Source organism: Myotis nattereri (genome assembly GCF_964212035.1).
Source record: "Myotis nattereri genome assembly, chromosome: 8".
Classification (NCBI taxonomy): domain Eukaryota; kingdom Metazoa; phylum Chordata; class Mammalia; order Chiroptera; family Vespertilionidae; genus Myotis; species Myotis nattereri.
The window spans coordinates 2,581,572-2,594,462 of record NC_138083.1 but is presented as its reverse complement, the minus strand read 5'-3'; the positions used below and the strand labels follow the sequence as shown (position 1 = coordinate 2,594,462).

The window sequence follows — 12,891 nt, the reverse complement described above, 5'->3', positions numbered from 1 at the left end:
TGTGTCCCTGTGTGTACACATGTGTGAGCCTGTGTCCCTGTGTGCAAACATGTGCTTCTGGGACTGTGGCTGCCCATGGGGGGACTCACGTGCCTGCTGGGCCATGCACATGGTGCTGGAGGCCTCGGCTGGGTGGGTGTCAGGCGCTGTGGTCACGTGTCCCTGTGCCTCCCAGGTACCGAGTGGCTGCGCAGGCAGGGCAGCAGCATGGAGTGCCTCTTCCCCACCCCGCCCGGGGAGGTCTACAGCAGTGACCTGCAGGATGGCCTCGTGAGCCCCAACCACAGCCTGCTGCCCCCTGACCTGCTCCTCAATGTCAGCCATGGGGCCTTCCTGCCCCTTGGGCTCAAGGTCACCATCGTGGGGCTCTACTTGGCTGTGTGTGTCGGGGGGCTTCTGGGGAACTGCCTCGTCATGTATGTCATCCTCAGGTAAGCTGGGCCCTGCCGAAGTCCCGCCTGGTGAACCCCATGCAGCTGCAGGGCAATGAGGCAGGGCTGTGCTGGGTGGGCCTGGCTGGTGGCTGGGTGTTCCACCATGGAGTGGGGTTGGTCCCAACTGATGCGCAGCTCCTCAGGGTAAGGGCACTGGCTGGGGAGAGAGGGAGGCGAGAGGACCAGCTTGGGTGTGCCCCAGATAGTGTATCCTGATTCTGACAGGTGGTGCTCCCAGCCGTGAGGCCTCATGGGCCCTGCAGTGACCCTGCAAGGAGCGCTGGCCAGTCCACCCCAGGCTCCTGTTCATGCCTGTCGCTGGGCGGCACCAGCATCTGTGTCCTCAGAATGAGAAAGCTTTAATGGGGGAATGAGGACACATTTGTAATACCTTAACTCATAAAGAGTTTAATAAAAAAAAAAATGAAAAAGCTTGTGGGGCCCAGAGGGCTATGAGGCCCCTACACATCATAGGGACAGTGCCGGGGAGGGTGTGGGGAGAGTGTGGGGACTGTGGAGGTACAGTATGGGAGAGTATGGGACATGTGGGGGGATAGCATGCAAGGACAGGATGGGGACCATATGGGGACAGCATGGGAGGACAGATGTATGTACACATATGCAAGCATATGCACACACATGTGAGCGTGCATGCATCCGAGTGCGCACACCATATAATGTACATATACGCGCACAATAACATGTTAACATGTACAGGTGTACACAAATGTGGCTGTGCAAATGAACGTACCACTGTGTACATGTATGCCCAATGGTGTACATGTACATGTGAGCGTGCACTTGTATGTGCAAGTGGGCACACATATGTGCTAGTATATAGAAATGTGTGCTAGTTCTCACATGTATGTCCAAGTGCACAACGTGTACATGTAACTGAGTGTGTAATGCACATGTGCATGGTGTTATGTTGGTGTGTGTGGTGTGCATGCTCAGACAAGGGAATGGGAGGAATAACTGCCCCCTTCCCTGTACTGACCACTGTTCCAAGTCTGTCTCTTTAAAAGACGACTTTTTTAGAGCAGTTTTAGGTTCACAGCAAAATTGAGAGGAAGGTACAGAGATTTCTCGCATACTCCCCACTCTGCACATGCACAGTCTTCTCCATGGCCAACGTTCCCACCAGAATAGTACACTTTTTACAATTAATGAACATATATTGACACATCATCAGCACCCAGAGCCCACGGTGTGCACTGGGGTCGCTCTTGGGGCTGTAGGTTCTGTGGGTCTGGACAAATGTGTTACGACATGTGCCCACCATCATAGTACCACACAGAGTAGTTTCACGGCCCTAAAATCCTCTGTGCCCCCTTGTCCGTCCCTCCCCCCAGCCCCTGGCCACCATGGTCTTCACTGTCTGCACAGCGCTGCCTTTTCCCGATGTCACAAAGCTTTTTATTTTATTTTATTTTTTCTAACATATTCTTAATTGATTTTTTTACAGAGAGGAAGGGAGAGGGACAGAGAGCCAGAAACATCGATCAGCTGCCTCCTGCACACCCCTCACTGGGGACGTGCCCACAACCAAGGCACACGCCCTCGACTGGAATCGAACCTGGGACCCCAGTCCTCAGGCCAACGCTCTATCCACTGAGCCAAACCGGTCGGGCTGTCCCACGGCCTTTTAGATTGGCTTCTTCCACTCAGTCGTACATTTCATTCCCTCCCCGTCTCTTAATGACCTGACAGCTCATTTGTTTATTTTTTATTTATTAGTGTGTGTGTGTGTGTGTGTGTGTGTGTGTGTGTGTGAAAGGAGAGAGAGAGAGAGAGAGAGAGAGAGAGAGAGAGAGAGAGAGAGAGACAGACTTGTTGCTACACCTATTGATGCACTCACTGGTTGATTCCTGTATGTGCCCTGACTGGGTATTGAACCTGCAACCTTGGTGTATTGGGCTGATGCTCTAACCAGCTGAGCTATCTGGCCAGGGAAGCTATTCCTTTTTAGTCCTGAATAATATTCCACTGTCTGGATGAACCACAGTTTATCCATCCACTCACTGAAGTACTTCTTAGTTGCTTCCACTTTTTGTCAATTCTGAATAAAATGATTATAAACATTCATGAGCAGGTTTTTATGTAAACACTAGTGGCCCAGTGCACAAAATTAGTGCATGGGGGGTGTCCCTCAGCCCAGCCTGCACCCTCTCCAATCTGTGACATCCCTTTCGCAATCTGGGACCACTGGCTCCTAACTGCTCACCTGATCGCCCCTAACCACTCTGCCTGCTGGCCTTCTTGCCCCCAACTGCGCCCCCCCTCCCGGCTTGATCACCCCCAACTGCCCTCCCCACCTGGCCTGATCGCCCCTAGCCACCTCTGCCTTGGCCCTGCCACCATGGCTTTGTCCAGAAGAATGTCCGGAAGGTCTCCCGGTCTAATTAGCATATTACCCTTTTATTAGTATAGATATTATCCCAATAAATTTAATAAAAATTGTCTGCAAATTATGTTTACACTGGAAGTGAACCACTTATCAATTTTATTTTAATCATCACTATTGGTGTACCTGTAGGTGTAAAATTTGGCTTCCACACTGTCAGCATTTCTTGGGGGCCAGACTTCAGAGACTTCATAGATAGTTCTGAGGTCTTGGGCCTTGCTCTGAAGTTATTGGCTGCCCAAGTTATTACTTGAGGTGGTGAATTTTTCTATATCGTCTTGGTCTTTTTCTGGATCATTTTTATTCAGTTCCTCATTTGGCCTGTGATCATGGCCACATATTGTTGGCTTTATAGCTTTCGTAGGTTTTCTTGAAGGGGTAGGAATTTTTGGGAAGGCTCCTTTCCTTGAACTTAAAGACATCTTTTCACCCCCATGGATGTCTTTAGTACCTGGAAGGACAACAGAGTGAGCGCAGAAGGACATTGATTTGTGGGGAAATTGCTGGGATGAAAGGGAAAAAAGTCTTCATGAGAAAAAGTATGGGTTGAGGATGGAATCTGCCAGGCAAGACCAGGGAGTCTTGGGGATATGCCACTAAAGAAGAGGAGGAGGAGACGTTTGGGTGTGGTCCTTTCATCCTGGACACTGGACCGGGGTTAACGGCTTCTTCCTCTTTTACCTTCTTTTGATGACTGAGGTTGGTTGTTACATAACTGTGCTAGGAGTTTGTGGTTTCCTGGTCATCTTCACCACGTCAAAATTTCCTACGGCCCTACCCCAGGCCTCCTGAACATATGCTTTTCTCTAGGACAATGAGGGGCCACAAACCCTAGGCCAGTGACGGCGAACCTATGACACATGTGCCAGAGGTGACACGTGAACTCATTTTTTTGGTTGATTTTTCTTTGTTAAATGGCGTTTAAATATATAAAATAAATATCAAAAATATAAGTCTTTGTTTTACTATGGTTGCAAATATCAAAATATTTCTATATGTGACACGGCACCAGAGTTAAGTTAGGGTTTTTCAAAATGCTGACATGCCGAGCTCAAAAGGTTCGCCATCACTGCCCTAGACCAGTGGTTCTCAACCTCTGGCCCTTTAAATACAGTTCCTCATGTTGTGACCCAACCATAAAATTATTTTCGTTGCTACCTCATAACTGTCATGTTGCTACTGTTATGAATCGTAATGTAAATATGTGATATGCAGGATGGTCTTAGGCGACCCCTGTGAAAGGGTCGTTCGACTGCCAAAGGGGCCGCGACCCCCAGGTTGAGAACCGCGGCCCTAGGCTTTAATTAATCAGGAAGCCCCTTCTCCAGCTAATGGTTGCTCTGGGAGAGAAACTTAGACATCATACAGCACCACCCTGACACTTCTGGGGGGGGGGGGCGGCCGAGGTGCTGTGGTAAGAGAAAGGGGGCATTTCTTTAGCACTCCTAGGCCTTCTCAAACTTATTGACCCCGTGTCCAGTTCTGATGGGTCACGTGGTAGGGAGATGATGCTTCCTCCAAACGTTTCCCTGGGCCACCCATTTCAGTGGCTCATTGTTGTTTCTCATCCTTCACCACTAGCTGCTTTTCATAAGATTTACCTAACACCTTTTCAAGGTCATGTGGCTGTCTCTGTGGAGATGTGAATCACCCTGCTTTCCTAGTACAGGCTGCTCTTATGCACCTTGAAACCATTCACTTCTTGGCTACTACCAGAGAAATTTCCCATCTCACCCCCCTTTCCCCACTGTCCATGTGGCTCTCCCCAGCTTTCTGCTTTAAGGTTGAAACCATTGCCTTTAGGCTGTCTTTAACGAATAGAGTTGCTCAACTGGTTATCTTAGCTTTGTTTAAAATCTTGGGGGTGATCATAGTAGGTATAGTATCTAGATTTGGGGCTTAACAGTATAAGGTGAATGAGGCAGGAATTTAAATTCCCGAAGTTGGGCTTCCTGTTTGTATGTTGAAAACTGCATCCCCACCAGCTCCACCTCCTCAGGGAACTCGGGTAGTCAGACCCTTGGTCGGAGGATTGCAGACTCAGGTTCTGAGGACAGGAGGCCCAGGCCCTGTCAAAGTATGGATCAGAGGCAGGGCTAAAGGACCCTACGGAACCCATCTCAGCCCTGCCATCAGGCTTTGGAATTGCTGGGCTTGGTACCGGATGTGAGGTACACCGACTTCCTGCAGAGGACTCAGGGCAGTGAGGCCTTGTTCTGAGGAGTCCGGCCTTGGGTCAACAGAGGCAGGAGCCCAGGACCTGCCAGGGCTCAAGGTGAGGAACATGAGGGAGGAGGGTGGGACCCTGGGCCCTAGAACAGAATCATCCCACCCAGGGCGGGATGACGACAACAGGCGATTTCTGCATCTGGGTCTCAGAGACTCAGGGGCTTTGGTATAGGGAGCAGGACCTCAGATACTCAGAGGACCGGCCCAAGTTCTGCCAGAGTCAACATTAGGATGTAACAACCCTGAATCGCATAACAGAGGGGACCCCACAGAAGCCCATCCTTGCTGTCAGCCCTGGGAGTCCCCAGGGCGGGGTGACCACACGTAGTGTTTCCTGACTTCCACAAAGGGGTCTGAGAGATCCTGGGAATGTGGTTTCAGGAAAAGGGCCTCTGGTTCACAGAGGGGAGGGCCCAGGTCCTGTTGGAGTCAACTGCCGAGTCAGCAGGCTGCCTAGGCTGGAGGCTAATGACTTTGCCGCGCCTGCTACCCCCCCCCCCCCCCGCCTGGTTCGGTTGAGCCTTTGGTCGTTTTGGACTTTACGGACCCTGGCTCTTTATATATATAGACTAGAGGCCCGGTGCACAAAAATTTGTGCACTTGCAGGGGGGGGGTCCCTCAGCCCAGCCTGTGCCCTCTCTCAGTCTGGGACCCCTCGGGAGATAACGACCTGCTGGCTTAGGCCTGCTCCCGGGTGGCAGAGGGCAGGCCCAATCCCTAGGTGCAGCCCCTGGTCGGGCTCAGAGCAGGGCCGATTGGGGAGTTGGGGCGCCGCCCCCTGTCATGCACAGAGCAGGGCGGATCAGGGGGTTGGGGCGCCGCACCCTGTCACACTCAGGGCAGGGCCGATGGGGAGGTTATGGCTCTACCCCGTCACACACAGAGCAGGGCCCGTGGGGGAGGGGGGGGTTGGGGCGCTGCACCCTGTCACACACAGAGCCGCAGGGCAATCAGGGGGTTGGGGAGCTCCCCCCTATCAGGCATAGAGCAGGGCTGATCAGGGGGTTGGGGCGCCTTCCCCTGTCTCGAACAGAGCAGGGCAGATAGGGAGGTTGTGGCCCCGCCCCCTGTCACACACAGAGCCGCAGGGCGATCAGGGGGTTTGGGCGCTGCCCCCTGTCACGCTGATCCCGGTGCTGGGAGGCATATTACCCTTTTACTATATAGGATAGAGGCCTGGTGCACGGGTGGGGGCCAGTGGTTTGCCCTGAAGGGTGTCCTGGATCAGGGTGGGGGTCCCCACTGTGGTGCCTGGCCAGCCTGGGTGAGGGGATGATGGCTGTTTGCAGCTGGTCACACACCCGTCAGGGTGGGGGTCCCCACTGGGGTGCCTGGCCAGTCTGGGTGAGGGGCTGAGGGCTGTTTTCAGGCTGGTGGGTGACTGAAGCTCCCAACTGCTCCTTTTTTTCTTTTTTTTTATTCTGGGCCAGCTTTAGCTCTGGCTCCAGCTCGAGGCTTCTGCTGCTGAAAGCAGGTATCTGGCTTGTTTGGGTTCTATAATCGAAACACTGTATCAACTCCAGCTCTGAGATCCCTGTGGGCTGAAAGCAGGTTTCTGGGGCTTTGTTTAGCTTCTATATTTGTAACAATGTTTCAAACTGCAGGCTCAGAGGCCAGCAAGGCAGGCAGGAAACGTTGGTTTCCTTTGTCACTGAAGCAAGTAAGCCTCATGTTAACTTCAAGTTGCCTGGCTGCCAGCCGCCATCTTGGCTGGCAGTTAATTTGCATATCACCCTGATTAGCCAATGGGAAGGGTAGCGGATGTACACTAATTACCATGTTTCTCTTTTATTAGATAGGATAGTTTTCAACTCCTTTGGGTAAATAGCAGGGAGCGTGACTGCTGGGTCCCACGAGTCTGTTCAGTTTGGTAAGAGACCACCCAGCTGTCTTCCAAAGTGGCTGCGCCTCTGCCTTCCCACCAGCAGTGAAGGGGGCTTCCCGCTGCTCCCGTCCTTGTCGGCACTTGGTGTTGTCAGTGCTCTGGGTTTTGGCCGTTCTGATAGGTGTGCAGTGGAATCTCATTGTTTCATTTCCATTTCCCTGATGATGTAGGATGTGGAGCATTTTCTCATTTGCTTTTTCACTGTGTATGTCATCTTTGGTGAGGTTCTAGCAAGGTGTTTGCCCATTCCTTACCCAGTTGTCCATATTCTTATCGTTGAGTATTGGTTTTTTGTGTTCTGGATAACAGCCCTGTACCTTGTGTGTCTTTGGCACATTTTCTCTCCTGTCCGCGGCTGCTCTTCTCAATCCCTTGGCCCTCTCTGCTGCTTACTGGCTCTGTGGTGTTCAGAAAGCCACTTAAGCCCTGTGAGCCTGGGTGTCCTACTGCACTGAGGTGGCAACAAAAAGAGCACTTTTGGAAACTTAAATGTGATAAAATCAATGTGAAGAGCTTGGCACAGGACTTTACCTTCATCATTGTTGCTATTTGGTCATGAAGGCTTCAGGGCTTATTCTCAATTCCTCTTTAAGAGGCAAGAGTAAACCTCGTATTCCGTTGTGGCAGTGGAATTGACATGGAACACTCTCACCTCTGCTGTTGGCACTGCCAACACCATTACTACCTCCAACTCCACCTTTACCTCCACCTCTAACACCAAATCACCTCCACCTCCATCACCACCTCCACCTCCGCCTCCACCCCCACCTCCACCTCCGCCTCCACCTCCATCACCACCTCCACCTCCATCACCACCTCCACCTCCACCTTCACCTTCACCTCCACCCCCACCTCCACCTCCACCTCCACCCCCACCTCCACCTCCGCCTCCACCTCCATCACCACCTTCACCTTCACCTCCACCTCCATCACCACCTCCACCTCCACCTTCACCTTCACCTCCACCTCCATCACCATCCCCACCTCCACCTTCACCTTCACCTCCACCTCCATCACCATCCCCACCTCCACCTCCACCTTCACCTTCACCTCCACCTCCATCACCATCCCCACCTCCACCTCCATCACCAACTCTACCTCCATCACCACCTCCACCTCCACCTCCATCACCACCTCTACCTCTACCACCGCCTCCACTGCCACCTCCATCACCACCTCCACCTCCACCTCCACCTCCACCTTCACCTTCATCACCACCTCCACCTCCATCACCACCTCCACCTCCACTTCCACCTCCACCTTCACCTCCATCACCATCACCATCCCCACCTCCACCTCCATCACCAACTCTACCTCCATCACCATCCCCACCTCCACCTCCATCACCAACTCTACCTCCATCACCACCTCCACCTCCACCTCCACCTCCATCACCACCTCCACCTCCACCTCCACCTCCACCTTCATCACCACCTCCACCTCCATCACCACCTCCACCTCCACCTCCACCTTCACCTCCATCACCATCACCATCCCCACCTCCACCTCCATCACCAACTCTACCTCATCACCATCCCCACCTCCACCTCCATCACCAACTCTACCTCCATCACCATCCCCACCTTCACCTCCATCACCAACTCTACCTCCATCACCATCCCCACCTCCACCTCCATCACCAACTCTACCTCCATCACCACCTCCACCTCCACCTCCACCTCCATCACCACCTCTACCTCTACCATCGCCTCCACTGCCACCTCCATCACCACCTCCACCTCCACCTCCACCTTCATCACCACCTCCACCTCCATCACCACCTCCACCTCCACCTCCACCTCCACCTCCACCTCCACCTTCACCTCCATCACCATCACCATCCCCACCTCCACCTCCATCACCAACTCTACCTCCATCACCATCCCCACCTCCACCTCCATCACCAACTCTACCTCCATCACCATCCCCACCTTCACCTCCATCACCAACTCTACCTCCATCACCACCTCCACCTCCACCTCCACCTCCGTCACCACCTCCACCTCCACCTCCATCACCACCTCTACCTCTACCACCGCCTCCACTGCCACCTCCATCACCACCTCCACCTCCACCTTCATCACCACCTCCACCTCCATAACCACCTCCACCTCCATTACCACCTCCACATCCATCACCACCTCCATGTCCATTACCACCTCCACCTCCATCACCACCTTCACCTCCACCTCTGTCACTACCTCCACCTCCACCTTCACCTTCACCTCCACCTCCATCACTACCTCCACCTCCACCTCCATCACTATCCCCACCTCCATCATCACCTCCACCTCCATCACCACCTCTTCCTCTATCACCACCTCCACCTCCACCTTCACCTCCACCTCCATCACCACCTCCACCTCCACCACGGCCTCCACTGCCACCTCCAATACCACCTCCATCTCCACCTTCACCTCCACCTTCATCACCACCTCTACCTCTACCTCCACCTCCATCACCACCTCCCCTCCATCACTACTTCCACCTCCGCCTCCACTACCACCTCCGCCCCCACTGCCATTGCTGCCTCCACCGCCATCGCCGCCTCCACCGCTACCTCCATCACCATGACCTCCACCACCACTGTCACAACTATTACTTCATTCAACTAATATTTCTGGAACACCCACAGTTTCCCCAGCCCTATTACAGTAGCTTGGATACAATCAGACCTCATTAGCACCCCTCCCATCATAGTCACCGTTTCCTGTCTTGATGGCTGGAAAACAATGTGGTCTGGGAGGCCGGGGAATTCTGACAGCTGCAGGCACAGGATTTCTTCCGCGAAGGGCCATGGGGGAGACTCCAAGGGAGGAGGCACGGCTCCTTCGCTCGCAGTCCCCCCACTTCACTCCATGCCCTGTCGGGTGTGCCTGCTGCCCTCACACCTGCCTTTCCCAGGCAGACCTGTCCTAGGTGTGGACCCTCTGTGTGCCAGGAGGGCTTGAAGCTTGTTACCCTGCTTGCCCCGGGCTCAGCGCCCAGGAGCCTCCGTTTTCACAAGGGCCCAGGGTGGGTGCCCTCCGGTGGCTTTGCTCCCAGGTCTAGCCAGTAGCCAAGTGAAGCTGTCCTTTCCCCTCCCTGTGCCCTGCAGACACACCAAGATGAAGACAGCTACCAACATTTACATCTTTAACCTGGCCCTGGCAGACACCTTGGTGCTGCTGACACTGCCCTTCCAGGGCACAGACGTGCTCCTGGGCTTCTGGCCATTTGGGAATGCCCTGTGCAAGATTGTCATTGCCATCGACTATTACAACATGTTCACCAGCACCTTCACGCTGACCGCCATGAGCGTGGACCGTTACGTAGCCATTTGCCACCCCATCCGTGCCCTCGATGTCCGGACGTCCAGCAAGGCCCAGGCTGTCAATGTGGCCATCTGGGCCCTGGCCTCTGTCGTCGGCATCCCGGTGGCCATCATGGGCTCGGCACAGGTCGAGGATGAAGGTCAGTCAGTGGTCCCTCCTCCCCAGGGCCATGCTCCCTGGCTCCACCTGACCCTGCTTCTCTCTCTGCAGAGATCGAGTGCTTGGTGGAGATCCCTGCCCCACAGGACTACTGGGGCCCCCTGTTTGCTGTCTGCATCTTCCTCTTCTCCTTTATCATCCCCGTGCTCATCATCTCCATCTGCTACAGCCTCATGATCCAGCGGCTGCGTGGTGTCCGCCTGCTCTCAGGCTCCCGAGAGAAGGACCGGAACCTGCGGCGCATCACGCGGCTGGTGCTGGTGGTGGTGGCAGTGTTTGTGGGCTGCTGGACGCCTGTCCAGGTCTTCGTGCTGGTCCAAGGACTGGGAGTTCAGCCAGGCAGTGAGACGGCGGTAGCCATCCTACGTTTCTGCACAGCCCTCGGCTACGTCAACAGCTGCCTCAACCCCATCCTCTACGCCTTCCTAGACGAGAACTTCAAGGCCTGCTTCCGCAAGTTCTGCTGCACATCTGCACTGCGCCGGGAGGGGCCGGGGTCTGACCGTGTGCGCGGCATGGCCAAGGATGTGGCCCTCGCCCGCAAGACCTCAGAGACGGTGCCGAGGCCTGCATGACTAGGCGTGGACCTGCCCATGGTGCCCGTCAGCCCGCAGAGCCCGTCAACACCCAACACGGAGCTCACCCAGGTCACTGCTCTCTAGGCTGATGCACAACCTGACCCCTGAGTATCATCAGACTCTGGGAGCTTCCCTGTGACCCCAAGGGCCTGATGACATCACAGGACCCATTGCTTAGGGCTGCCCCGTGGCCTCAGTCACACTAACCTGGGAGTGTGTGTGAAAGAACTCACCAGTGAGTGAGCCTGGCCAGAGCTCATGGACACACCCACGATTCGTGGGACTCCAGGCCTCCCCCCTACTGCACCCGCGGGCCCTGGGTGGGCACATCTGGAGGCAGAACAGCAGTGTGTGCAACCCGAGGGCCCTGTGCTGTGTGCGGGCTGCGTGAGGGCAGTGGGACTGGCCCAGAGCTGGGAGCTGCTGACATGGACTTGCCCGAGCGTCACTGGTGCCGCCTTCGGGTCCCCCACATCCATGTCCCTCCAGCCCTCAAGGAGCCTTTCCCTTCAGACGCTCCGTGAACTCATGCGCTGCAGCTGCGGGGCCACGTGTGCAGAGCTGGCTTGGGCTGCAGGGTGGGCAGGGCCACCTCAGGCTGCTCTGTCCGTCATTCGGGAAGTGGCCCTGTGTACCTGGTCTTGACTGCTTGATGCTGAGGGCCCCTGCCTGGGGCCCCTGTGCCCTCCTGGGGTCTGCGTGGCCTTGAAAGAGTGGCGGTTGGGATGGGTTTGCTCTGCACTGGCAGTGACTGACCTATTGCCTCATTTCCAAGCCTACAGGTGTCTGTGGGGGAGGCCTGAACTTCTGGTGCCAAACCAGAGGGCAGTTTCACCTTGGGAACTGGTGAGAGGTGGGGCTTGGCAGGGCCTGCTTGAGTGATGCTGTGAGAACCGTCCGGGCTGTGGGGCAGCGGTGGGGGTGTCTCCCTAGTGTGGTCACCAGAGATGCCCCCACCTGCCCCAGCCTGCAGATGGAAGCTGGAGCTTGGTGACTTTGCAAATAGCCCTGCAACGTTGAAAAGATGATTTTGCCTCCACCTGTGAGCTGAGCTGCAGCCCTGGGCCCGGTGACTTAAGCACCTGGGAAGCAAGGACCTGCGACTGGCTGCGGCACCCTGGCCCTTGGGGCTGAGCGCTTTCTTGCTGAGACAGAGACTCATGAACTCGTGCCTGTGCCCCTGTGCCCATGTACGTACACGTGTGCCAAGTGAGCCCTGCCTGCGACCTGCCTGAGCCTCCCCTGCCCCTCCCTCCAGGCCCCTCCTCCCGGTGGTGTTTCTGACTCCTGCAGGGTGGGCTGTTGGGGTAACTTCTCTGGGATTAGCATGTGTGGTCCTCCTACCGGCTCTGAGCTCCTCACCAGTCCCCCCGCCCCCCTGCCCGCTCCAATGTTGGGAGGGAGTGCGACTAGTTCATGTGCTGGGGCTGTTACCTTTTATTCAGGACAAATAGTTTCTCCATAAACAACAGCCTGCTTCTCTCCTGTGTGTGGGCTCCTCCCACATGGGTACGGCTTCTCAGCACCCAGCCCTGCTCTCCTTCCCGAGCAGCTCTGAGGGGTGTGAGGGTGACCACGGGCTGCAGTGCTTGGTCAAGGCCAACGGGCCAAGGTGCAGTTTTACACAAGTTTCAATGACCGGCACTTTGCTGTTAAAATAAACATTTAGCATCAAGGGAAAGTGTGGGAGGAACAGGCAGTTAGGCAAAGGGCACTCGCGTGGTGTGTCCACAGGCTGTGTGTCCAGGGCGACTCCACAGAGACTGCACTGACCGGCAGGGAGCACTGGGCCAGGCAGGCGTGAGGGGTGGGCAGTGCCAGGGGATCTCCAAAGTGGGCCATCGCCCCCAGCTCTCCAGGGCTGAGCCCTGTCTGCACTCCTGGCCCC

General features: G+C 55.3%; 2 protein-coding genes across 2 annotated transcripts in view; both read left to right on the top strand.

Annotated features, from left to right (window-relative positions):
• LOC308523402 (dnaJ homolog subfamily C member 5) overlaps positions 1-12,891 on the top strand; it is a 290,237-nt gene that overhangs the window by 159,453 nt on the left and 117,893 nt on the right. The gene's annotated exons all lie outside the window — the stretch shown is intronic.
• Positions 208-11,217, top strand: OPRL1 (opioid related nociceptin receptor 1; the record flags this gene model as incomplete). The annotated part of the gene is given in 4 exon segments (XM_081097347.1): positions 208-431; positions 10,050-10,405; positions 10,477-10,997; positions 11,001-11,217. Coding segments are annotated over 4 exon segments (1,188 nt in total). The 3' UTR covers positions 11,088-11,217.